The 24,670-nt window shown below is 50.7% G+C and overlaps 3 protein-coding genes and 1 long non-coding RNA gene across 4 annotated transcripts; all 4 read left to right on the top strand.

Moving 5' to 3' along the window:
• The first annotated feature begins 304 nt into the window (after positions 1–304).
• On the top strand, positions 305–8,993 carry LOC133212486 (uncharacterized). The gene is made up of 2 exons (XR_009725499.1): positions 305–494; positions 8,667–8,993. It is a non-coding gene; the product is annotated as an uncharacterized LOC133212486 (long non-coding RNA).
• On the top strand, positions 3,982–6,699 carry LOC133212482 (protocadherin beta-15-like). Its single transcript, XM_061353977.1, has one exon. The coding sequence runs from the start codon at positions 4,245–4,247 to the stop codon at positions 6,684–6,686; it is 2,442 nt and encodes an 813-aa protein (XP_061209961.1). The 5' UTR covers positions 3,982–4,244; the 3' UTR covers positions 6,687–6,699.
• A 3,378-nt stretch (positions 8,994–12,371) lies between the features above and the next one.
• On the top strand, positions 12,372–15,008 carry LOC133212484 (protocadherin beta-4-like). Its single transcript, XM_061353980.1, has one exon. It carries the CDS (start codon positions 12,414–12,416, stop codon positions 14,853–14,855), a length of 2,442 nt encoding a protein of 813 aa, XP_061209964.1. The 5' UTR covers positions 12,372–12,413; the 3' UTR covers positions 14,856–15,008.
• Positions 15,009–21,699: 6,691 nt separating this feature from the next.
• On the top strand, positions 21,700–24,360 carry LOC133212536 (protocadherin gamma-A3-like). Its single transcript, XM_061354099.1, has 2 exons — positions 21,700–24,138; positions 24,331–24,360. The coding sequence occupies exons 1-2, from the start codon at positions 21,700–21,702 to the stop codon at positions 24,358–24,360; spliced, it is 2,469 nt and encodes an 822-aa protein (XP_061210083.1).
• The last annotated feature ends 310 nt before the right edge of the window (positions 24,361–24,670 follow it).

Below are 24,670 nucleotides of genomic sequence, written 5' to 3'. Positions count from 1 at the left end.
AATGTATATGTTAGGAAGGCAAGGACATTGTGAGTTCTGTGTGACAATGTAGTATGATCATAGGGCTCTTTCTTCTCTGCATGTCTCTGTCTGAGATGGGTGGGCTCTGTGTTTTTTTTCCTTCTGGTCACTGTGTCTGTCCGTACAGCTGTTGTGTCTGCTTATGCTGCACAAGGGCTACACATCAAAGTAGGCAGATGCTCCCATCCAGCCATTGCAATTCCAGCCCAGCATTAAGAAAGATATTTTGTGTTTTTTAATAGAAAAAATCTCATAGTCTCTAAGGGAGAGCAGCAGAACAATTTCTTTTTCCTTTGGAACTCCAGAAGGATTTCCCTGTTTGGCCAAGCTGATTTTCTGCTCCACGTGCTTGACTTTTGGCACAGTGGAATTGCCTCCTAGTAGACTGTAACCATACAGAGTTATGAGAACATGTTCCTTAAGGAAGATTGTAAGAAAACTCCACAAGTTGCTTTAAGGAACTTTTTCTGAAGGTAGCATCAAGATCAAATCTGAAAATGAACTCTGAGTTTGGTATTGTTGTTGTTGTTCCTGGATTCAGAGCTTTCTTGATGGGAGTGGAAAGCTGTTATGCTATGATTTTCTGTGTTTTTCTCTTAGAGCATTTGAGTTGTTCTTTATGTCTTTTCTCCCTCTGCTCTGTGACTACATTTGAAGATTATCTTGCCTCTTCCTCTTAAGGAGGAATGTCACTCCCACATGTAATTAAGGAAAGATTGTTTAAAAGAAAGCAGCATGACACAGGATATTGGGAAACCCTCATGCTGTGTTGTGCTGCAGTTATAAGCTGAGCTGTTGTAACATGGGTGACCCTTGTGTGTAAAAGCAGAATAAAAAGAACACTTTAATGCTTTGTGTGTATCCAGTCACATTTGTAGAGCTGTCCTTCCTGTGAAAGCTCTGTCACAGTTTCCAAAGGGCCAGAAGTGTTTTTTCTATGGTGCCCCTTGGCCGAATTAAGGTTGAGTGGGTACAGTTCTTGAGTTGGGAGATGCTGCCAGCAGAGCCTTCAAGAAAGTTGCAAGGAGCAGGGAATTGCTGGCAGGCCTCTATAGGTCTCCTTGGTACTAACTGTCTTGCTGTGACGAGAAAAGTTATATGCAGATCAAGAATACCAGGCTTCCTCCTTCCCAGAGACCCTGGGTCTGCTTTAATGTCTGCAAAGCAGGGAGGTGGGGAGAGTGACCTGCCCTACTCTCCTGACTTCTGCAGATGGCAACTGAGGCTTTCCTGAAAGTGTAGGAGTTTCAGAAGATGGATGTCACAAAGATGGCACCCCTGTTCTTTTGGAAGTGTTTATGATGTTTGTGGGAACTCCATGATGTGGACATCTGGTGAGCAAAAACAGTGACCAGGGAGAGGCTTCTCTCCAGAAACATCTCAGCCTTCACTGGCAAGTGCTCTAGCATCAATGACCAAGCCACGCAGGGCATGTAATGGACTGGGAGAATGATGACAACCCACTGTAGAGAAGATCAGGTTTGAGACCAACTAAAGGAACATAAAGGTGCAGAAATACATGGGAATTGAAGAGATGCAGTAGTCAATATACTATCCATCATGTTTCAGAAGTCATGTCAGTCAAGAGAGGATCCCAATGACAGAAAAATGGGAAACATAACCCTGATATTTACAAAGGGAAAAATTGCCAGAAAGCTACAAGCCAGTCAGTCTCACCTCATTGCCCAACAAGATCATGGACCAGATCTCCCTGGAATGCATGCAAAGGCTCATGAAATGTAAGGATGTGATTGGTGCCTGCTGACATGGCCTCACTAACATCCCTGAACAATTTGATGGCTTTCCACAATGGGGTAATGGATTGGTTTGTAAGGGAAGACCGAATGCTGTCATCTACTTGGACTTGGGCAAAGACTTGACTCTGTCCCGCATTACTCCCTTCTCCTTAAATTGGAGAAGTATTTATATGATGGATCTACTTGGAATGGATATGGATATGGAATTGGAAGGATAATTGCACTCAAAGATTTATGGTTAATGGCTCAATGTTCAAGAGACAAGTTGTGTTGGCTGATGCAAAGCTAAACTTGACCCAGCAATGTGTGCTTCCAAGATGAGAAGGATGTGGGTCTGTTGGAGTGAGTTAGATTGAGTCCAGACAAGGGCCACAAAGATTATTAGATGGATGGAGCAATGCTCTTACGAGGAAACCCTGAGACAGCTGGAGTTGTCCAGCCTGGACAACAGAAGGCTTAAGTAGGCTTTAGAGCAGCCTTCCTAAAGGGCATGTACAAGTTCATGTAGTGATAGAAAAAGTGGATATGGCTTTAAAATGACATTGGGTAGATATACATTAGATATTATGGAGAAGTTCTTCCTTGTAGGATTGGTAAGGCATTGGAACAGGTTACCCAGAGAAGTGATGGATGTTCCATGTATGGTCAGGTTAGATGGGGCTTTGTGGAACTTTTCTAGTGGAATGTGCCCCTGCCCATTGCAGGGCAGGTTGGAACTAAATGATCTTTAAAGACCCTTCCAAACCAAACCATTCAAGGATTCTGTGATTCTGTGACATGCGGAGGACTACAGCCATGCTTTCTGCATGACTACACTATTCAATCACCCTGAGTGAAACAGAACAATTTGATTTGGTAAAGATCCCTGAAACAATCAAGTCCAATGATTATTTAACACTGCTAAAGACACCACAAAACCATGCCCCAAAGTGCCATGTCCTGGAATGATGACTCAACCACTTCCCTGGGAAGCATTTGTGAACACTTGACAACCCATTTAGTGAAGAAATGTCTCCTAACATCCAGTCTAGACCTTCCTGGCACAAACAGACCATTCTCTCCCGTTCTGTACTTCTTACAAGAAGAGACCAACCGCAATCTAGCTACAATTTCCTTTCAGGCATAAGCCTCGGCTATCCTGTGCTGTGTTGTATTGCACAAATCCTTTGGCAGAAGGAGAAATTCAGCTCATTTTAAGTAAGGAACCTATAGTGAACACCCACTTGCTACTGGTGAGAAAGCCACCTGTGAGCAGTAAGTCCACATAGAACTTCTTTACCTGGGACAGTGGAAAAGAATAGAAGCTGCTCTCTGACAGGAAAGCTCTGAACTGGCTTGGAGGACTGCAAGGGAGTACTCTCTCTTCTCCCTAAGTGGGGTCTGTCAGTGCCTGACTGGAGTCCTGCCTGAAGCTACGCTGCTCAGGGTTCTCCACATCCAAATAGACATAGGATTATGGATGCTAATCTCCTCCAATAGAACACCTGTAAGAAACGGAGTTGTGAAAGCCATTTGAGAAGGCAGGAGTGTCTCTCCTCCGGAGATCAAAAGGAAAAAGCAGTACATAAACCGACTGGTTCTCGGGTCATTCCAGCTGGATGGGACAGGGATGCAGTGCACAACTACAGGATGTATCACAGTTTCTACCCAGTGAGAGGAGGCCTCTCCAGGACTTGAGAACCTGCAAATACTGCGGGGCATTCCTGCGGGCTCTTCGAAGACTCTTTAGGAAGCATTGTGGTGAGCAGGTTATCCTGGGCGCAGGCACTTCCCTTGCCTTTGCAAGCACCGCCACCCTTGGCATCATCCCACTGGACGGCTTCTCCCTCGCCTTGCGCTAACTCTGCCCTGTTCCCGCGTGTCCGGATTCAGCCTTGGAGCGGCCCGGCTGTGCACCGGTCTCCGCCGGGACCTCGCAGGAGCGGATTCTGGATAGCGGAGGAACCCGCAGGGCAGCTGCTGGTGATGAGCTGCAGCGCCGCAGGGCTCTCGGCTCTCCTGACGCGCTCTGCTGTCCCCTGCGCGATGTGCAAGCATCCTGCCGCGGGGTCCCAATGCGGATGAGCGTCCGACAGCCGCCTATGTGCGCACGGGTCCGTGTGGCCGGGCAAGCCGACAGCGCCGGCAGCGGGCGGCAACGGGCGCAGTCCCATTTCGGGCCGCAGGGTGGTGCTGCCGGCCAAGGCGATGCGCTGAGGCTTTGGGAGAGGAGCCGGCGGAGCCCACACTGGCTCTGCCCAGCCCGATGCAGACGAGCCGAACGCAGCAGAGCTGGGCAGAGGTGGGCAGCTGTCGGAGAGCGGTTCCCCGCGCCATTCGCTGACGGGACACGGCGGCCGCGCTCCGGGTCGCCAGCCGCACTCGGACAGAGGAAGGACGCACGCCCGCAACGCTGCTGCCGGGCGCCGCTTGCCGCGGAGGACTGAGAGGGCGATCCCCGACACGGAGGCTGTCCGCCGCCCCGCCATGGCGACCTCAAGGCAAGTGCTCTGTCTCTGTGCTTTCCTCTCACTGCCGCACGCTCGCGCCGAGCCCATCCGCTACTCCGTAATCGAGGAGGGCGAGAGCGGCTCCGTGGTAGCCAACGTAGCGGAGGACGCGGGGCTGGCCCCGGCGCAGCTCTCGGCTCGCCGCGCCCGCCTGCTCTCGGAGGACGGCCGGCAGCACTTTCGCTTAGACCCGGCTACCGGCCGCCTCGTCGTGGCCGAGAGGCTGGACCGCGAGGAGCTGTGCGGCCAGTCCGCTACCTGCACGCTGCCCTTCGAGCTCCTGCTGGCAAACCCCGTGCAGTTCTTTCGGGTGGAGGTGGCCGTGGAGGACATCAATGACCACGCGCCCGTTTTCCCCGAGGAACGGGTCATTCTTAAGATAGTGGAAAGGAGCGACCCTGGCTCTCGTTTCCCTTTGGAGGGAGCTCAGGACCTGGATGTTGGCAGCAACAGCATCCAGGCTTACAGCATCGTACCTGAGAACAAGTACTTTGGTGTTGATTTGGGGAGTCAAGTTAAGGGCAAGAAGTATGTGGAATTGGTCCTTGAAAAGCCACTCGACAGGGAGGAGCAGGCAGAGATGGATTTCAGTCTCATTGCCATAGATGGGGGCTCTCCACCTAGGAGTGGGACCACCCAAATCCACATTGTCATTCTAGATGTAAATGACAATGCTCCATCCTTCTCGCAGGAGCTTTATGTTGGGCAGGTTTTGGAAAATGCCCCAGAGGGTTCTTTCATTCTCAGAGTAGTGGCAAGTGATCGGGATGCAGGAGTTAATGGGGACATCTCCTATCAGATCAGCCAAGCAGGAGGCCAGAGCCACTCAGCATTCAAGATTGACTCCAGGAGTGGTGAAATTAAACTCACAAAGCCTCTGGACTTTGAGACAGCAAAGAATCATGAGCTCAGTGTGCGGGCCACCGATGGTGGGGGCCTCTCCACAATCTGCAGAGTGTTGGTGGAAGTGGTGGATGTGAATGACAATGCACCAGAGGTGATGGTCAATTCCTTCAGCAGCCCAATCCCTGAGGACTCATTGCCTGGGACAGTCATCGCCCTCTTTACTGTCAAAGACCAGGATTCTGGTTCCAACGGGAAGATATCTTGTGCCCTTGAGGACCAGCTGTCATTCTCCCTGCGGCCAGCCTACAAGAATTACTTTGAGCTTGTGACTGTCAGTGCACTGGACAGGGAGGAGAAGGCACGGTACATCCTGACTGTCACAGCAGCAGACGCGGGATCACCTCCTCTCACAACCACCCAGACCTTCACAGTGGACATCTCTGACGTGAATGACAATGCCCCTGTGTTCAACCAGACATCGTACACCATGTATGTACGTGAGAACAATGTTCCCACAGTGCTTGTTGGGACTGTCAGTGCTGTAGATGCTGACATGGGGTCTAATGCCAAGGTGACCTATTCTCTGGTCCCAGCCCACCCTACAGAGCAGCCTCCCTGCTCCTGCATTTCTGTGAACTCTGAGAATGGGGATGTGTTTGTGCTGCGGCCCCTGGACTATGAGCAGGTGAGGCAGATTGAGGTCACGGTGAGCGCCTCTGATGCAGGGTCACCACCTCTCAGTGCCAACATCACCATCCTCATTTCTGTGGTGGATGAGAATGACAATGCACCAGTGGTGCTGTACCCCTCACAGGACAGCAGCTCTCCATCCAGTGAGCTGGTTCCTGTTTCGGCTGAGGCAGGCTACCTCATCACTAAGGTGGTGGCTGTTGATGCTGACTCAGGTCAGAACTCATGGCTTTCCTATCACTTGCTGAGGGCTGCTGATCCTGGGCTGTTTGTGGTGGCTGCCCAAAGTGGGGAAGTGCGACTGAGGAGATCGGTGACAGAGAGAGATGCTGTGAAGCAGAAGCTCATCATACTGGTGCGAGACAATGGTCGACCGCCACTGTCAGCCACTGCAGCAATTAGTGCACTCTTGCTCAGTGACTTCTCGGACATGCGCCTGACACACAGCAACTTGGCCACAGAGGATGAGGGCATCTCCCTGACAACCTATTTAATAATTTCCTTGGTTTTTGTCTCACTCCTCTTCCTTGTGTCCACAGCAGCCTTCATCACTCACAAGGTGTGCAAGAGAAAGGAGCTGAAGGATGGGCATGTGCTTTACGGTGCCAACAACTTGCAAAGCAACCTGGCTGATGCGGCTGCTGCAGGGACCCTGCCCCATGGCTTTTGCTATGAGATCAGCCTCACGACGGGCTCAGGTAACAGCGAGTTCAAGTTCCTGAAGCCCATCCTCCCCAGCCTGCCACCACAGCTTCATGCCACAGGTGGGGTTACCAACAACGAGCAAGATTTCCCATGTGGTCCTCTCACTATGGAGGACATCGCACCAGACAACCATGGGATGCGTTCTGCAGAACAGTTCAATAGTCTCTCCCTTAAGTAACATGGTGTTTGCACAGCCAATCACGAAATGCTTCCCTACCAGGGTGTGTGGCGTTGGTGCCTCCAGAGTTAATCTGCAGTTGGCATTAGTAATTTCCCACAAAGTCAGAAAAAATATTTACTCCTTCCTCCCCCCCCCAGAAAAAACCCAAACAAAGAAACAAAAACCCTAACAAAACTTAACAAAAGAGACTAGTGCTCCCTTATTCAGGAAATGGCATTTTTCAGCTCTGTTACAGCCATTTCTGAAATGCTTTGAGAGTGGTTTTATTTCCTGGACCCAGCTAAGTTCTTAGCTCCCTTACTGGCAGGCAAGACCATGGACCAATTCCTCTATGTTGTAACACAATGGCGCAGTCAGAGAGACAAACTACAACCTTCCTGAAATGAAATGCTTGTAGCCCTCCTCATGGGTCAGGATATGAAGGACATTCTGGGTACTGTGACAATGTGATTTGACCATGGGGCTCTTTCTTCTCTGAGTTCTGGATGTCTCTGTCTGAGATGGGGGGCTGTGTGTGTTTTTCCTTCTGGACGGTGTCTGTCCATACAGTTATGCATCTGCCTATGCTGCACAAGGGCTTCCCATTGAAACAGGCAGTTGCTCCAATCCTGCCATTGAGAGTCCAGTGAAGCAGGAAGAAATATATTTTGACTCTGAGTACAACAGTCTCATTGCCTCTAGGGGAGAGCAGAAAAATACACAAGGTCTTCCCTAGGCCCATAATGGATGTTTAGGTGATCTGGAAAATACAGCAGCACAAATGGTGTTGGAATAAAATCTTACTAGCCAGACTAGACTAGGATAGAAGTATTTAATCTGAAGGGACCTACAGTGATCATCTGGTCTGACTGCTTGATCCTTTCAGGGCTGACCAAAGTTAAGCTATGATTTTAATGGCATTTTACAAATGCCTGTTAAACATGGGCTTGGGACATTGACTACCTCTCTAGGAAGCCTGTTCCAGTGTTTGACCGCCCTTTCAGGAAAGAAATGCTTCCTGATATGATGCCTAAACATCCCCTGGCATTGCTTTAAAAATTCCCATATGAGGTATCACTGGATATGAGGGAGAAAAGCTCAGTGTCTCGCACTCTACTCCCCCTCCTTAGGAAGCTGGCCCTTACATGCTGCTTCAGTTTTGTGCAGTGTTTGATGCCAACAGGATGCAGTTTGCCCTCTTGGCTGCCAGGGCACACTGCTGGCTCCTACTGAGCCTACTGCACACCAGCACCCACAGCAGCTCCCTTTCTGAAGGGCTGCCCTCTGGCCTCTCCTTGTCCAATTTACACTGAAATCCAGAAAACTACATCCACCACTTTCTCTTCATCAAGGAGGCAGGTGGCCTTAGTACTCAGAGTGATCTCTGTATTTTGTCCAGCAGCTGAGGTGAGACCAACAGGTCTGTATTTGCCTACGTCTTTCCTCATACCCTTCTTGCAGACTGGAAGAACATTACCTTCAAGCCAGGAAGCTTAGGAGACTTTCCTCTGTCTCAGGGGATTGGGCATCCCTGGAGTCTAATTTAAGAAGTGAGGCAAGAAAAGCACTGAATGGCTTCTTTTCTTCGTCCCTGTTACTCAGGGAGTGACCATTTTCCACAAGTACCATTCTAATGTTTTCTTTCAAAATTCTCTTGCTATGAACTTACTTTAAAAGCCATTCCTGTTGTTCACCACACAGTGGTCAGTTTCAACTCTGATCATGTTTTGGTCTTTCATGCCTTCTCCGTGCATATATGAACCACAGTTCTGCAAGCTTCTTGCAAAGACTGACCTTGCTTCCAGAGATCATTTAATTTCTTTTTCCTGTGGAGCTCCACAAGGAGTTCCCTGCTCAGCCATGCTGGTTTTCTGCCCCGCATTTGACTTTTGGCACAGTGGAATTGTCTCGTTATAAGTATATGGAGTTGTGAGATGTTCCTTGTCCTGGGGTGGTTTGTACAGAAGCTCAAGTTGCTTCAAGGGGCTTTTTATAAAGGTAGAATTGAGATTAAATCAGAAAAGGGACATTGTGTTTGGCCCTGTCATTCAAATTCAGAATTGTTTCAGAATTTGGAGGTTTCTTGATGGGAGTGGAAAGATGTCCTGATATGTTTTTTTTCTCTTAGAGCATTTGCATTCTTCTTTTTGTCTTTTCTTCTTCCACTCTGCAAACTGTATTTGAGCAGACTGTTTGAATGCATGCAGTGTGGCATGGCATCTTGGAAAACCCTCACGCTGTGTTGTGCTGCAGTTATAAATTGTGCTATTTGAACTTGGGATACCCTTGTGTGTAAAAGCAAATAAAGACAACACCCAAATGCTTTGTGTGGAGTCAGTCTTCTTTGTAGGGCTGCCCTTTCTGCAAAAGGTCAGTCTCAGTTTCCAAAGGGCCAGGAATGTTGTTTATATGTTGTCCCTTGGCTGAGGTAAGGTTGAGTGGGTACCTTTCTTGAACTGGGAGATGTTGTCAGCAGAGCCTTCAGAAAAGTAGTGGGAGTTGCTGGCCAGCCTCTATGGGTCTCCTCAGTAGTGACTACCTGGCTGTGACGGGGCAGAGTTATATCCAGATTGGGGCAAGCTGACTCCTACAGTCCCAGAGGCTCTGGATATGAAAAGGCCTCTCCAAAACATGGATGTTGGAAGAGTGGCTTTCCCAGCCCTTGTGACAGCTCCAGCTGCAGATGGAACTGTGAGGCTTTTCAGAATGGAGTGTTTGTGACACTAAAGGTGTACAAGTTTCAGAAGATGGATGTCACAAAGATGGTATCCATGTTCCTTTGGAAGTGTTTGGGGGTGCTCCATGAGGTGGGCATTTGGTGAGCAAAACCAGCGACCAGGGAGAGGCTTCTCTCCAGAAATGCCTCAGTCTTCATTGGCAAGTGCTCCAGAATCAATGCCCAAGTCGCTAAGGGCAAGTCATAGACTCTGATGATGATGGATGACCTGCTATAGAAGATCAGGTTTGAGACCATCTAAAGGAATGTGAAGATGTAGAAATTCATGGGACCTGAAGAGATGCACGTGGCCAAGCCGCGAACCATCATGTTTCAGAATTCTTGGCAGTTGAGTGAAGTTCCCACTGGCTGGAAAACAGTAAACATAACCCAAATTTTAACAAAGAGATAAAGGAAGAGGCAGGGAACTACAGGCCGATCAGTCTCACCTTGATGCCAAGAAAGATCATTGAGCAGATGCCCCCAGAAAGGGGGCAAAGGGTAATGGAATATTAGGATGTGATTGCAGTTGCCATTGAACTAATGCCCCTGAACAATTTGGTGGCTTTCTTCAGTGGAGTTATGGGACTGATGGATAATGGAAGAGAGAATGATGTCACCTACCTGGACTTGCATGAAGACTTGGCACTGTCCCAAATTACATCCTTCTTCCTAAACTGGAGAAGCATTTATATGGTGGATGGACAACTTGGTGGATATGGACTTGGAAGGATGATTACACTCAAAGATTTGTGGTTAATGCTCAATAACCAAGAGACAAGCTGCTGGTTGATGCAAAGCTAAATGTGACCTGGCAATGTGTCTTCCAGAGGCTACCAGCATATAAAGGATGTGGACCTGTTGGATTGAGTCCAGACGAGGACCGTGAAGATGATCAGGTTGCTGAAGCAGTGCTCCTATGAGGAAACTCTGAGAGAACTGGGATTGTTCAGCCTGGAAAAGAGGAGGCGGCTTCAAATCAGCCTTCCTAAAGGGGGAGTACAAGCTTGTGTAGTAATAGGACAGGTAGAAATGGCTTTAAAATTAAAACAGATTAGGAAGAAGTTCTTCCCTATGAGGCTGGTGAGGCACTGGATCATGTTTCCCAGAGAAGTGGTTTGGTGTACCACCTATTTCCAGGTTGGATGGGGCTTTGAGCAAGGTAGTCTAGTGGAGTGTATCCCTGACCATGACAGGGGGTTGGACCTTTTGAAGGACCTTTGAATGTCCCTTCCAAGCCAAACCATTCTAGGATTCTATGAAATGCAGAGGACTACAGTCATCCCTTCTGTAAGGCCCTGATAAAAAGGTAAGTGCTGAGTAAAGGCTCTACTGTCCAGTGAGCCTGAGTAGAATCATAGAAACATTTGCATTGGAAAATATTTTAGAGGCCATTGAGTCCAACAGTTATCTTTACACTGCTACGGGCAGCACAAAGCCATGTTCCAAAATGTCATATCTAGGGGTGGTGACTCAACCAGTTGTCTGGGCAGCCTTTGCCAATGCTTGAAAACCCTTTTGGTGAAGAAATCTCCTAACATGTCCAATCTAATGTGACCTTCCTGGCACAAACTGAGGCCATTTCCTCACATTCTGTCTCTTCTTTCTTGCAAGAGGACAGATCCAGCCACTTCACTACAAGCTCCTTTCAGGCACTTGTCTGAGTTGTGTTGCACAAATCCTTTGCCAAAAGGAGAAATTCAGCTCTTTGTAAGCAAGGAACCTGCAGGTAACTCCCACCTGCTACTGGTGAGAAAGCCACCTGTGAGCAGTAAGTCCACATAGGAACAACTTCTCCTGGGGCAGTGGAAATTAACAGAAACTGCCCTCTGTCAGGAAAGCTCTAAACTGGCTGAAGGGCTGTCACGAGGTTACTTTCTCTTTTCCCTGAGTAGGGTCTGCCTGGCATGAAGTGAGTGGCTTGAGTCTTGTGTGAACCTACTTTGCTCAGGGTTATCCACATCGAAACGGACATAGGATTAAGGATGCTAATCTCCTCCAATAGTGACAGCTGTAATAAATGGAGCTGTGAAAGACATCTGAAGGACTCTGTGTGTCTCTCCTGAGATCACAAGAAACCAGCACCTCCTGGTGTAAAACTGCTGTTTCTCAGGTCATTCCAGCTGTAGGGTCTAGGTGTTGGAAGCAGTGCGTAACTATAGTTTATCACAGTTTTACTCAATGAGATGGGAAAAGCCAACTTTCTGCACTGGAAGGACTGCATGCACTCCTGAGCTTTCCCTAGAGCTTCTCGAAGACGCCCTTTAGGAAGCGGTGCAATGGGCAGGAGTGGTCAAAGAGGCTATCCTGGGACACAGCACGCCCCGTGCTTCTGCAACCACCGCCACCCTCGGCATAATCCATCTGAAGGGCTTCTACGCCGCCTCTCGCCAGCGCTGTCTTCTCCGTGTCCGGCCTTGTCTTTGCCGCAGCCACTTGTAAACGGCTCGCCTCCGGGACCTCGCTGGCAGCGGGGAAAGCCGCGGGGCCGCTGCCGGCTCTACCCGGGCCTTACAGATGCGGCAGCGGCCCCGCGGGGCTCTCGGCCCTCCTTGCCCCGCTCTGCCGTCCTTGGCGCGGTGTGTTTGTGTTCTGCCGAGGGGCCCCAGCGCGGGCAAGAGCCCGGCAGCCGTGCGTGTGCGCACAGGTCCGAGTGTCGGGGCGAGACGGCAACGCGGGAAGCGGGCTGACGCGGAGGGCGCAGTCCTGCCTCGGGCCGCAGGGTGGTGCTGCCGGCCTAGGCTATGCACAGCAGTTGAGGGATGGGAGAAGGCTGAGCCCAGCTTTAATCTGCCGAGCCCACCGCGGGTCGAGCAGAGCCGAGCCAAACCCAAACCAGGCGAGCAGCAGCTGCGAACAGCAGCAAGCGGTAGAGAACGGTGCTCCGCGTCATCCGCTGCTGGGACACAGCTACAGCGCTCCAAGAGCTATCAGACTCGGAGAGAAGGACGGCACACGCTCGCCGCACCGTTTACCCTTGCAGGACTGCGCGGGCGATCACCGACACGGAGGCTGTCCGCCGCCCCGCCATGGCGACCACAAGGCAAGTGCTCTGTCTCTGTGCTTTCCTCTCACTGCCGCACGCTCGTCCCGAGCCCATCCGCTACTCCGTAGCCGAGGAGAGCGAGAGCGGCTCCGTGGTAGCCAACGTTGCGGAAGACGCGGGGCTGGCCACGGCGCAGCTCTCGGCTCGCCGCGCCCGCCTGCTCTCGGAGGACGGCCGGCAGCACTTTCACTTAGACCCGGCTACCGGCCGCCTCGTCGTGGCCGAGAGGCTGGACCGCGAGGAGCTGTGCGGCCAGTCCGCTACCTGCACGCTGCCCTTCGAGCTCCTGCTGGCAAACCCCGTGCAGTTCTTTCGGGTGGAGGTGGCCGTGGAGGACATCAATGACCACGCACCCGTTTTCCCCGAGGAACGGGTCATTCTTAAGATACTGGAAAGGAGCGACCCTGGCTCTCGTTTCCCTTTGGAGGGAGCTCAGGACCTGGATGTTGGCAGCAACAGCATCCAGGCTTACAGCATTGCTCCTGAGAGCAAGTACTTTGGTGTTGACTTGAGAAGTCGAAGTGACAGTGACCAATATATTGAACTTGTTTTGGAAAAGCCACTCGACAGGGAGGAGCAGGCAGAGATGGATTTCAATCTCATTGCCATAGATGGGGGCTCTCCACCTAGGAGTGGGACCACCCAAATCCACATTGTCATTCTAGATGTAAATGACAATGCTCCCGTCTTCATGCAAGACCGATATATTGCGCAGATTTTGGAAAATGCCCCGGAGAGCTCTGTGGTTCTCAGAGTAGTGGCAAGTGATCGGGATGCAGGAGTTAATGGGGACATCTCCTATCAGATCAGCCAAGCAGGAGGCCAGAGCCACTCAGCATTCAAGATTGACCCCAGGAGTGGTGAAATTAAACTCACAAAGCCTCTGGACTTCGAGGCAGCAGCAAGACATGAACTCAAAGTTCGAGCTACAGATGGTGGGGGCCTCTCTGCAATCTGCAAAGTGTTGGTGGAAGTGGTAGATGTGAATGACAATGCACCGCAGCTGGTGGTCAGTTCCTTCAGCAGCCCAATCCCTGAGAATGCATTGCCTGGGACAGTCATCGCCCTCTTTACTGTCAAAGACCGGGATGCTGGTGCCAATGGGCAGATCTCTTGTGCCCTTGAGGAACAACTGTCATTCTCCCTGCGGCCAGCCTACAAGAATTATTTTGAGTTGGTGACCGTCAGTGCACTGGACAGGGAGGAGAGGGCACGGTACATCCTGACAGTCACAGCAGCAGACGCGGGATCACCTCCTCTCACAACCACCCAGACCTTCACAGTGGACATCTCCGATGTGAATGACAACGCACCTGTGTTCAACCAGACATCGTACACCATGTATGTACGTGAGAACAATGTTCCCACAGTGCTTGTTGGGACCGTCAGTGCTGTAGATGCCGACATGGGGTCTAATGCCAAGGTGACCTATTCTCTGGTCCCAGCCCACCGTACAGAGCAGCCTCCCTGCTCCTGCATTTCTGTGAACTCTGAGAATGGGGATGTGTTTGTGCTGCGGCCCCTGGACTATGAGCAGGTGAGGCAGATTGAGGTCATGGTGAGTGCCTCTGATGCAGGGTCACCACCTCTCAGTGCTAACATCACCATCCTCATTTCTGTGGTGGATGAGAATGACAATGCACCAGTGGTGCTGTACCCCTCACAGGACAGCAGCTCTCCATCCAATGAGCTGGTTCCTGTTTCGGCTGAGGCAGGCTACCTCATCACTAAGGTGGTGGCTGTTGATGCTGACTCAGGGCAGAACTCATGGCTCTCCTACCACCTGCTAAGGGCCACTGATCCTGGACTGTTTATGGTGGGTGCCCAAAGTGGAGAGGTGCAACTGTTGAGATCGGTGACAGAGAGAGATGCTGTGAAGCAGAAACTTGTCGTGCTAGTGCGAGACAATGGGCAGCCACCACTGTCAGCCACTGCAGCAATGAATGCACTCCTGCTCAGTGACTTCTCGGACATGCGCCTGACACACAGCAACTTGGCCACAGAGGATGAGGGCAGCTCCCTGACAATCTATTTAATAATTTCCTTGGTTTTTGTCTCACTCCTCTTCCTTGTGTCCACAGCAGCCTTCATCACTCACAAGGCATGCAAGAGAAAGGAGCTGAAGGATGGGCATGTGCTTTACGGTGCCAGCAACTTGCAAAGCAGCCTAGCTGATGCGGCTTCTGCAGGGACCCTGCCCCATGGCTATTGCTATGAGATCAGCCTCACGACGGGCTCAGGTAACAGCGAGTTCAAGTTCCTGAAGCCCATCCTCCCCAGCCTTCCTCCACAACAGTGTGCCACAGGTGGGGTTACCAACAATGAGCGTGATTTCTCGTGTGGTCCTCTCACTATGGAGAACATGGTACCAGACAGCCATGGGGTGCTCTCTGCAGAGCAGTTCAATAGTCTTTCCTTTAAATAGCACAGTATTGGCACAGCCAGAGGCTTTATGCCTTTTGATAAGAAGGAATCCAGACTAGAACATGTGGCAGTGGTTCCTCCTGACAAAATCTGCATTTCCAGTTGGCATCAGTGTTTTCTCAGCAAGTCAAAGTCTGAAGAAAGGCTGACTCCTCCTACGAAAAAACAACCAAACAAAAGAACCTAATGCTTCTTTACTGAGGAAGGCATGTTTCAGCTGTGTTAGAACAATTTCTGAAATGCTTTAAGAGTGGGGTAATTTACAGAAACCCCAGAAAATTTCTTGGCACTATTGCTGACAAGAACAACAGAGACAAGAGGGATTACTGTAACACAATGGCATGGATGGGCAGGCAAATCACATCCTTACTGAAATGCATGTAGCCCTTTTCCTACATCAGGAAAGCAAGGAAATTGTGAGTACCATGTGACAGTGTGTTATGAACAAAGGCCTTTTTCTTTTCTGAGTCCTTTTTGTGCATCCCTGAGATGGGTGGGGTCTTTTACTCTTTCTTTCCATACAGCTTTTTTGTGTCTCTGTATGCTGCATCAGTGCTGCCCAATGAAGTAGAGTTGCTCATATCTAAATGTGGTGATGTGCACAATTCCATTTCAGCAGGCAAGAAGGATATTTTTATCTCTTAAGTGTAGCTGTCTGATCTTTAGGGGGAGCAGCAAAATGCATGAGATCTTCCTTTGGCCTGTAAAGGGAACTTACTCTCCTTGGGATTGCCTCTGAAATACAGCACCACAAAGAGTGTTGGGTTAGAATGTAATGTAACAGAACAGAACAGAGTAGTAGTATTTGAGTTGTAAACTAATCATCTAGTCTAACTGACTGACCAGGTTTGACCAAGTTAACATATGTTATTATGGACATTTTATAAATGACTGGTAAACACTGAGAGGGTTGGGGCATCAACCACCTCTCTAGGAAGCCTGTTCCAATGTTTGACAACCCTGTCAGGAAATAAATGCTTCCTAAATGTGTAGTCTAAACCTTAACTGGCATGGCTTCGAACTGTTCCCTATCATGGCTCAGATAATCACCTCTTTTGGGCTTCTCCTTGTCTGATATGTATTTATACCTGGGGCAGAGGGTTTTTTTATACAAACTTGTTAGATTTTCTGCCATCAACAATTCCCCCAATGTCTCAATCTATCCAGATACCTCTGCATGGCATCTTGACCCTCAAGAGAGTCAACTGCACCTCCCAGTTTAGTATCATTAAAACAGTTGCTAATCATCCATTCAACTCCTGCATCTAAATCACTGATAAGTACATTGAAAAGCCCTAGAATTGAACCATGAGGAACACTGCTGGTGCCTGTCACCAGACAGATTTAGCCCCATTTACTGCAGCCTTTCAAGCCCTGGCCTCTAGCCAGTTCTTTACCCAGTTCACCACAAACCCAGTCATCTCACAGGTGACCTTATCATAAGCAGAACTTTCTGTTGTGGAACTCATATTGACTATGTCTGATGACTCCATTGTTCTTTAAATGTGTTTCAGTAGTACCCAGTATGACTTTATTAATGATTTTTACAGGAGCTGAGGTGAGACCAACAGGTCTGTAGTTGCCTATGTCTTTCCTCATGCCTTTCTTGCAGACTGGAAGAACAGTGGCTAGTTTTCGGCCACCAGGACCTCCCTGGACTCCTGAGACTTTGTGTAGGTGATTGAGGGGGGTCCTGCTGTAACCTGTGCCATCTCCTTCAGTGCTTTGGGCAGAATCCCATCATGTCCCATATAATTTTGTCCATACAGTTGGTCCACAAATGGAGTCACTCAGTGTTACACTTGTGGTCCTCTGACTCAGGTGACCAGGCAGCCATAGGGACTAACAATGTAATTGAAAAGCATTGAACACCTTCAACTCTTTTTGTCCCTGTTAGTCAGGGTGTGATCTTCAAGTATCAGCCTGTTTTCTTTCTAACTCCTCTTGCTATGAACTTACTTTAAAAGCCATTCCTGTTGTTCACCACAACAGTGGCCAGTTTCAACTCTGATAATGTTTTGGCCTTTCATGCCTTCTCCCTGCATATATGAACCACAGTTCTGCAAGCTTCCTGCATATCCTGACCTTACTTCCAGAGATCATATAATTTCTGTCTGCTCTGGAGCTCCACAAGGAGTTCCCTATTTGGCCAAGCTGATTTTCTGGCCTGTGTGCTTGACTTTTGGCACAGTGGAGTTGCCTTCTAATAGACTGCAACCATAAAGAGTTGTGAGAACATGTTCCTTGTCCTTGGATGGATTGCAGACAGTAAGAACTTTGGCTTAGCTGCCAATTCTGAAGGTGAAATTAAGATGAACTCAGAAGAGAGGCATTGGATTTGGTTTTGTCAGTATTGTTCCCGAATTTAGAGGGCTCATAATGGGAGTGAAAAGTTGTCCTGCTAGGATTTTCTGTGTTTTCCTTTTTTTTTTTTTTTTTCCCCTCCCTAATCTGTGAACTGTATTTGAACATTTTCTTGCCTCTTCCTCGTAAGAAGAACTGTCACCCCCATGTATAATAAAAGATTGTTTAAATGAAAACAGCATGATAGGATATTTGGAAACCCTCATGTGTTGTGCTGCAGTTATAAGCTGTGCTGTTGTAACATGGGAGACGCTTGTATGTAAAAGCAAAATAAAGAGAACACCCAAATTCTTTGTGTGGAGCCAATCTTTGTAGAGCTGTTCTTTCTGGGAAAGCTCTGTCACAGATCCTAAAGGGCCAGGAGTGTTTTTCACATGTTGTCCCTTGGCTGAGATAAGGTTGAGTGGGTACAGTTCTTGTATTGGGAGATGTTGCCAGCAGAACCTTCAGGAAAGTTTTGGGGAGCAGGGAATTGCTGTCAGGCCTCTACAGGTCTCTTCAGTACTGACCACCTGTGTGATAGGGCACAGTTGTATCTAGATTGGGGCAACCTCTCCCTGAGCTTCCTGGGTGACTTGTGTATGCAAAGGCCTCTACAAAACGGATATGGCGAGAGTGACCTTCCGAACTCTTCTGATAGCTCCAGCTGCAGATGGCAACTGGGAGGCTTTCCAGCATAAACTGTGAGACTATAGTTGTAGGAGTTTCAGAAGATGGATGTCACAAAGATGGCATCCCTGTTCCTTTGGTAAGAGTTTGGGGGAGCTCCAGGAGGTGGGCATTTGGTGAGCAAAGACAGCGACCAAGAAGAGGCTTTGCTCTTGAGAAATACAGAGGATTACAGTCTCCCTTTCACAAGGTCCTGATAAAAAGGTAGGTCCAGACAACAGGCTAGTGTAGGGATACTGACCAGAAGACCATTGTACATCAAGGACTGAGTGATCCACTGTCCAGTTGACCTTGGAACGCACAGGCTTAGGCCATCCCGTGTTGTGTTCTATGGCATAAATCCCCTGTTCCACAGACAGTTCATGTTAACAGAGGAACCTGCAGGCAGCTTGCACTTGCTACTGGTGAGAAAGCTACCTGCAAGCAAGGAGGCCTCATAGGAATTTCTTTTCCTGAGACAGGAGAAACAATTAATAAAAATTTCTATCTTGCAGGAAAGCCCTAAAAAGGCTTGAAGAACTGAAACAGGGTCACTCTTTCTTTTTTCTGAGTGGGGTCTGCCTGGCAGTGTGTGGCTGGAGTCTTCTGTCTAGCTACTCTGCTCGGGGTTCTCCACATCTAGAGGGACATGGAATTATGGTTGCTCATCTCCTCCAATGGTGACAACTATAACAAACAGAGTTATAAAGACATTTGAGAGAGTTGGTGTGTAGCTATTCCAGAGATACAAGGAACCAGCATCTCCTGGTGTAAAACTGCAGCTTCTCAGGTTGTTCCAGGTGGAGGGTCTGGTTGTCTGATGCACTGCGTAACTTAAGAATTTATCACCTGAGAATGAGACAGGGAAATGCTCTTTTCTGCACTGGAGAACCTGCACAAAGTGCTGAACTTTCCTGAGGGGCTCATCAGAAGTGCCCCTTAGGATGGACAACTTCTTAGTTCAGGTAAGAGATGGTCCTACCAGAGGAGATGCATTTCTGGACCTGTTGGTCACCAGCGCAGGCAAGCTAATACGAGACATCAAGTTTGGAGACAGACTGGGTTGTAGTGGTCACACACTGGTTTGTTTTGCAGTCTTGAGGGATATAAGTCAGGTGAAGAGTAAAGTCATGTCCCTATATTTTAGGAAAACACACTTCACAGAGGGGTTAGACTGCCTGGAAAGCTACTCTCAGGGTCAAAGGAGCATAATACAGCTGACAGATCTTTAAGGACACTTTCTGCAGAGTGCAAGACCTCTCAGTCCCCACACATAAATCTGGCTGTGATGGGGCCCAGTTATATCCAGACTGGGGCAACCTGACCCCTACCCTCCCCGGGAACCTGGATGTCCAAAGGCCTCTACAAAGCAGGGAGGTTGGAGGAGTGATGTTCCAGACTAGGATGGAAGGCATGGAATGGAAGGCAAGAGACTGACATGGCTGAGTAAAGATTTGCCAGTGAAACTAAGGGGCAAGAAGGAAATGCACAGGCAGCAGAAGCTGGGATAGGTATCCTGAGGAAAGTCTAGGGACACTGCCAGTTGTGTAGGGGTGGAGTCAGGAAGGCCAAGGCATGGCTGAAGCTGAACTTTTTAAGGGATGCAAAGAATAGTGTGAAGGGCTTCTACAGCAGAAGCAAAGTCCTTCCCCTGCCACCGTAAGAGAAGATCAGGTTTGAGACCACCAGAGGAACTGGAACATACGTAAGTTTATGGGACTTAATGAGACGAATCTCAAGGTTCTGAGGGAATTGGCTGATGTAGTTGACAAGCCACTCCATGATATTTCAAAAGTCATGGCAGGTAGGTGAAGTCCCTGGTGACTAGAAAAATGGAAATATCACACCCATTTTTTAAAAGGTTTGAAAGGAGGACCCTGGGAACTAGTACCCTCAACCTCATCTCTGTACCTTGGAAGATTATGGAACAGATCCTCCTAGAAGATGCGTTAAGGCACATGGAGGACAGGGAAGTGATTCGAGACAACCAGCATGGTTTTACCAAGAGCGAGCCTTGCCTGGACAGCCTAATGGCCTTCTATGACACTGACTACATCAGTGAGCAAAGGGAATATATCTACCTGGACTCCTCTGAGGTCTTTGACACAGTCCTGCGCAACACCCTCTCTCTAAATTGGAGACAGGCGCATTTGATGAATGGACTGTTTAGTGGATGAGGAATTGGCTGGATATTCTACAGCATAATGTCCAGATGGAAATCAGTGATGAGCAGTGTGCCTCCGGGGTCCATATGGGGACCAGTACTGTTTAATATCTTCATCAGCAACACAGACAGTGTGATCAAGTGCACCCTCAGCATATTTGCAGATGACACCAGAACTGATGGTGTAGTTCATACACCTGAGGGACAGGATGCCATTCGGAGGGAGCTTGGTAAGCTTGAATGTCATGATGTTTAACAAGGTCAATTGTAAAATCCTGCACCTGGGTCAGAGTGTGGCAGGTACACCTGGCCTTATGAAAGCCTTGACAAAGACCTGGAAAAAGCCCATGGAAGCTTCCTCTTATTGATGAAATCCTGGGAGAGCTTCCTCTATGATCACCTCTTGTTCCACCCACATAGTGGTAAGCACAGGGGCAAGGAAGGTGGGATCCTGAGCCAATGAGGTGACACCATCCAATGTAACTCCTTGTGCTTGAGAGTCCTCCATTTTTAGGTGAGTGATAGTGCATTTTGGATCATTGGGCCCTAAAGTTTAAGAATTGGCAGTTTAGTGATGAATCCATGTGACATCTCGAATCTGTAGTTAATGTGGGTGAAGCTTTAATTGAATTTGAACAATATATTTTGTTTACCCTCAGTTTATTCTGTGACATGGGGCAACCCCCAGGATCAATACAGGTTCAGGGATGAAGGGTTGATAGCAGCCCTACAAAGAAGGACTTGGGCGTACCAGTGGATAAGAAGGTGGACATGAGCCAGTGATGCACTCTCACAGCCAAGAAAGCCAACCATATCCTTGGATGAATTAGCAGCAGCATGGCCAGCAGGTCAAGGGAGATGATTCTGGCCCTGTCCTCCGCCATGGTGAGACCCCACCTGGAGGATTGCATGCAGTACTGGGGGTACCTTATTGTGGACTTTCAATAATTCAAGAGAGCTTGTAAGAGAAATGGGGACAGACTTTTTTAGTAGGGCCTGTTGTGATAGGACAAGGATGAATAGATTTAAACTAAGAGAGTAGATTCGGACTAGACAGAAGGAAGAAACTGTTTACAATGTGGGTGGTGAAACACTAGAAAACGTTGCGCAGCAAGGTGGTAAATGCCCCATGCCTGAAGATATTCAAGGCCAGGTTGGATGGGGCTTTGGGCAACCTGGTCTAGTAAAACGTGCTCCTGCCCATGAGTGGGGTGGAACTATTTGACCTTTAAATACCCTTTCAAACCTACACCATTCTGTGATTCTATGATTCTATTCTATCAGTCAGTAATTCTAAGCAAAACGGTGGGTAGGACTTTTTGGAGAGACTATCCTGAATGCAGGCATGTCCGTAAGTCTGTAAACACTGTTATCACGGGCAATAGCAAGCTCTGCCGGCTGAGCAGGAGTGGAGAGCCGCTTACCCCTGCCGCTGCGCTGCAATTGCTGTCTGCGGCTCCGAGTGTCGCTGTTGACACGCGATGGGCCGAACGCAAGAGGGCTGCCGCCAGAGCAGAGGCGAGCCAGCCGCGGGACTGCGAGATCCGAACCGGAAAGAAGTGCTGCGGGAGCGGTACGAGCCGAGCTGTTCAGAAGAAGGCTCGGCGGGAGGAGCGCAGCGGCAGCGGTGCCCCGCGAGAGGGTTAAGCGAGTGCTGCCGAGCTTCGCAATGGCGGGGAGAGGAGGGCGCTGGAGCCAGAGGGATCAAGCCCTGCTGTGCACCGTCCTGGTGGCGGCGTGGAACGCGGCTTGGGGGCACCTGCGCTACTCGGTTCCCGAGGAGCTGCCCAAGGGCTCGTTCGTGGGCGACGTGGGCAAGGACCTGGGGCTGGAGCTGCCGGCACTCCGCGATCGCGGCGTCCGAATCGTCTCCAAAGGTAGGACGCAGTATTTCGCCCTGCACGGGAAGACGGGCCATTTGGTAACAGCTGAAAGGATAGACAGGGAGCAGCTGTGCCGGCTAGTGGAGAAATGTGTGCTGAGCTGCGAGGTGATAGTGGAGGGGGAAATGAAGCTTTACGAAATTGAAGTGGAGATCACGGACGTTAACGACAACGCGCCCAGCTTCAGGGAAATGGAGCTGGAGGAGACAATGAGTGAGATGACAGCCCCGGGGTCGCGGTTTCCCTTGGCCAGGGCTCACGACCCTGACGCGGGCCCGAATTCCCTGCAGCGCTACGAGCTGAGTGGCGACGACCACTTCTCGCTGGCCGTGCTGGCGGGTCCCGGCGGCGATCAGCGTCCCGAGCTGGTGCTGGAGAAGGCGCTTGACCGGGAGGAGGCGGCGTTTCACGAGCTGGTGCTGAGGGCGAGCGATGGTGGAGAGCCTGCGCGGACGGGCACGGCGCGGATCCGCGTGGTTGTGCTGGACGCCAACGACAACGCGCCCGTTTTCAGCCAGGAGGAGTACAGGGTGCGTGTGCCAGAGGATGTGCCCGTGGGCTCCGTCCTCGTCACCCTCACGGCCATCGACGCTGATGAAGGGCTTAACGGTCATTTGAAATATTCGTTGAAAGAAATGCAGCTGATATCGGACGTGTTTCAGCTGGATTCTGAGACGGGAGAGCTCACCTTGGTGCGCAGCTTGGACTTCGAGGAAGATGACTCCTACGAACTAGACGTGCAGGCACGGGACAGCGGGGGCCTTTTCGATACAGCGAAAGTCGTGATCGCTGTTACAGACGTCAACGACAACGCCCCGGAGATTTCGGTGCGATCGTCGCTGTGCGAGATCTCTGAGGACGCGCCTTCGGGGACGGTGGTGGCCCTGCTACATGTGCAGGACAGGGACTCGGGGACGAACGGCCACGTGCGGTTCTCGCTGGACGGAGGCGTCCCGTTCCGGCTCCAGAGCTCTCAGGGGAGCTACTACAGTGTGCTAACGGCGGGGGAAATGGACCGCGAGAAGGTGTCCGAGTACAACGTGACCGTGCGGGCGGTGGACGGTGGGTCGCCGGCGATGCAGAGCAGCACAGTGCTGGCACTACGGGTGCTGGACGTGAACGACAACGCACCCGTGTTCGCCGAGCCGCGCTATAGCGCCCGGCTGGCAGAGAATAACGCGGCGGGAGCGCTGCTGCTGACGGTGCGGGCAACGGACGCGGACTGGGGGCAGAACGCGCGCGTGCGGTACCGGCTTTCGGAGGGGTGGGTGCGGGGCGCGCCGCTCTCGTCGTACGTGTCGGTGCAGGCAGAGATGGGCGCGCTGTACGCGCTGCGCTCGTTCGACTACGAGGAGGTGCGCGAGGTGCGGCTGTGGGTGTGGGCGGAGGACGGTGGCGCGCCGGCGCTGAGCAGCAACGTGTCAGTGCTGCTGGAGATCGTGGACGAGAACGACAACGCGCCGCAGGTGCTGTACCCGCCGGCAGCGGCGCCTTCGGCGGCGGTGTCGGGCTGGTCGGGCGTGGAGCTGGCGCCGCGGTCGGCGGAACCCGGAGCGCTGGTGGCCAAGGTGGTGGCGGTGGATGCGGACGCGGGGCAGAACGCGTGGCTGTCGTACGAGCTGGCCAAGGCGACGGAGCCGGGGCTGTTCCGCGTGGGGCTGCACAGCGGCGAGGTGCGCACGGCGCGCTTCACGCTGGCTCGCGACGCGGCTCGCCAGAGCCTGGTGGTGGTGGTGAAGGACCACGGGCGGCCGGCACTGTCGGCCACGGCCACGCTGACGGTGGTGCTGGCCGAGAGCGTGGCCGAGCTGCTCTCGGAGTTGGGCAGCGTGGCGGCGGCGCCGGGCGAGCCGGCCGCCAGCCTTACGCGCTGGCTGGTGCTGGCCGTGTCGGCCGTGTCCTGCCTCTTCCTCTCCTTCCTGCTGCTGCTGCTGGCGCTGCGCCTGCGGCACTGGCACCGCTCGCAGCTGCTGGCGGCGTCGGGCAGTGCCGCCTTGCGCGGTGTCCCGGCCTCGCAGTTTGTGGGCATCGACGGCGTCCGCGCCTTCCTGCACTCGTACTCGCATGAGATGTCTCTCACCGCCGACTCGCGCAAGAGCCATCCCCGCTTGTCCTCAGGCAGCTGCTGCGACACGCTCCCGGCCCGTCCGCCTCCTGAGGCTTCGGGTGATCTCGTCCCTGCCGGAGATCACATTGACCGGAATGATGGCCAAGTTTGCTTTCAGGTACGTTAATTTTTTTAAACTTGTCTGTGCAGGTGCCGTAGGATTCGTAGGGTGTCCACTGACATTTCAAACTGCACTGTTCCCAGTTTTGAAGATCCTGTTTTACTGTAGTAGGTAGCTCTTGAATGTAATCGTCTGAAGTGTGCTGAGTATTCTCTGTGGGTTTTATGTGCCATGTTCTCTACCCGCTAGTCGGATGTCATCACATCTAACTTTCCCTAAGGGTGGAAGGTTCCATTACGTATGCAGATGCAAAAGGAAATTTCAGTCTAGGGCTTCCTCTGACACTTGCTTGAAATTGTTTATGTACTTTTAAGTACGAAGTTCCCAGAATTTCATTGGTGTGCTCTATCAGCTGCCATGTGCTAGTAGAATTGATCCACCTTGCATTCCCAAAGCCATCACTTTGAAATCCCAGGTTACTTGGAAGTCTACCTCTAACAAATTAGTTAATCCTGACACTCAAAGTTCTATGAGTTGATTTGTATAACATGGAGAAAAATCCCTCTGATTTTTTCCCAATGCTATGTTT

This window comes from Neopsephotus bourkii, unplaced genomic scaffold, assembly GCF_033783945.1.
Source record: "Neopsephotus bourkii isolate Nb327-2 ecotype Australia unplaced genomic scaffold, CSIRO-AGI_Nbou_v1 NB_716, whole genome shotgun sequence".
NCBI lineage: Eukaryota > Metazoa > Chordata > Aves > Psittaciformes > Psittacidae > Neopsephotus > Neopsephotus bourkii.
Note: the sequence above shows the minus strand (reverse complement) of the source record. Positions and strands in the feature narration are given on the sequence as shown.

Bases quoted from the DNA above. Each gene is read 5' to 3' on its own strand.
- LOC133212484 (XM_061353980.1), top strand. From the start codon at position 12,414: ATGGCGACCACAAGGCAAGTGCTCTGTCTCTGTGCTTTCCTCTCACTG.
- LOC133212536 (XM_061354099.1), top strand. From the start codon at position 21,700: ATGGCGGGGAGAGGAGGGCGCTGGAGCCAGAGGGATCAAGCCCTGCTG. The intron at 24,139-24,330 runs GTACGTTAATTT...TCTACCCGCTAG, and splicing joins ATGGCCAAGTTTGCTTTCAG to TCGGATGTCATCACATCTAA.
- LOC133212482 (XM_061353977.1), top strand. From the start codon at position 4,245: ATGGCGACCTCAAGGCAAGTGCTCTGTCTCTGTGCTTTCCTCTCACTG.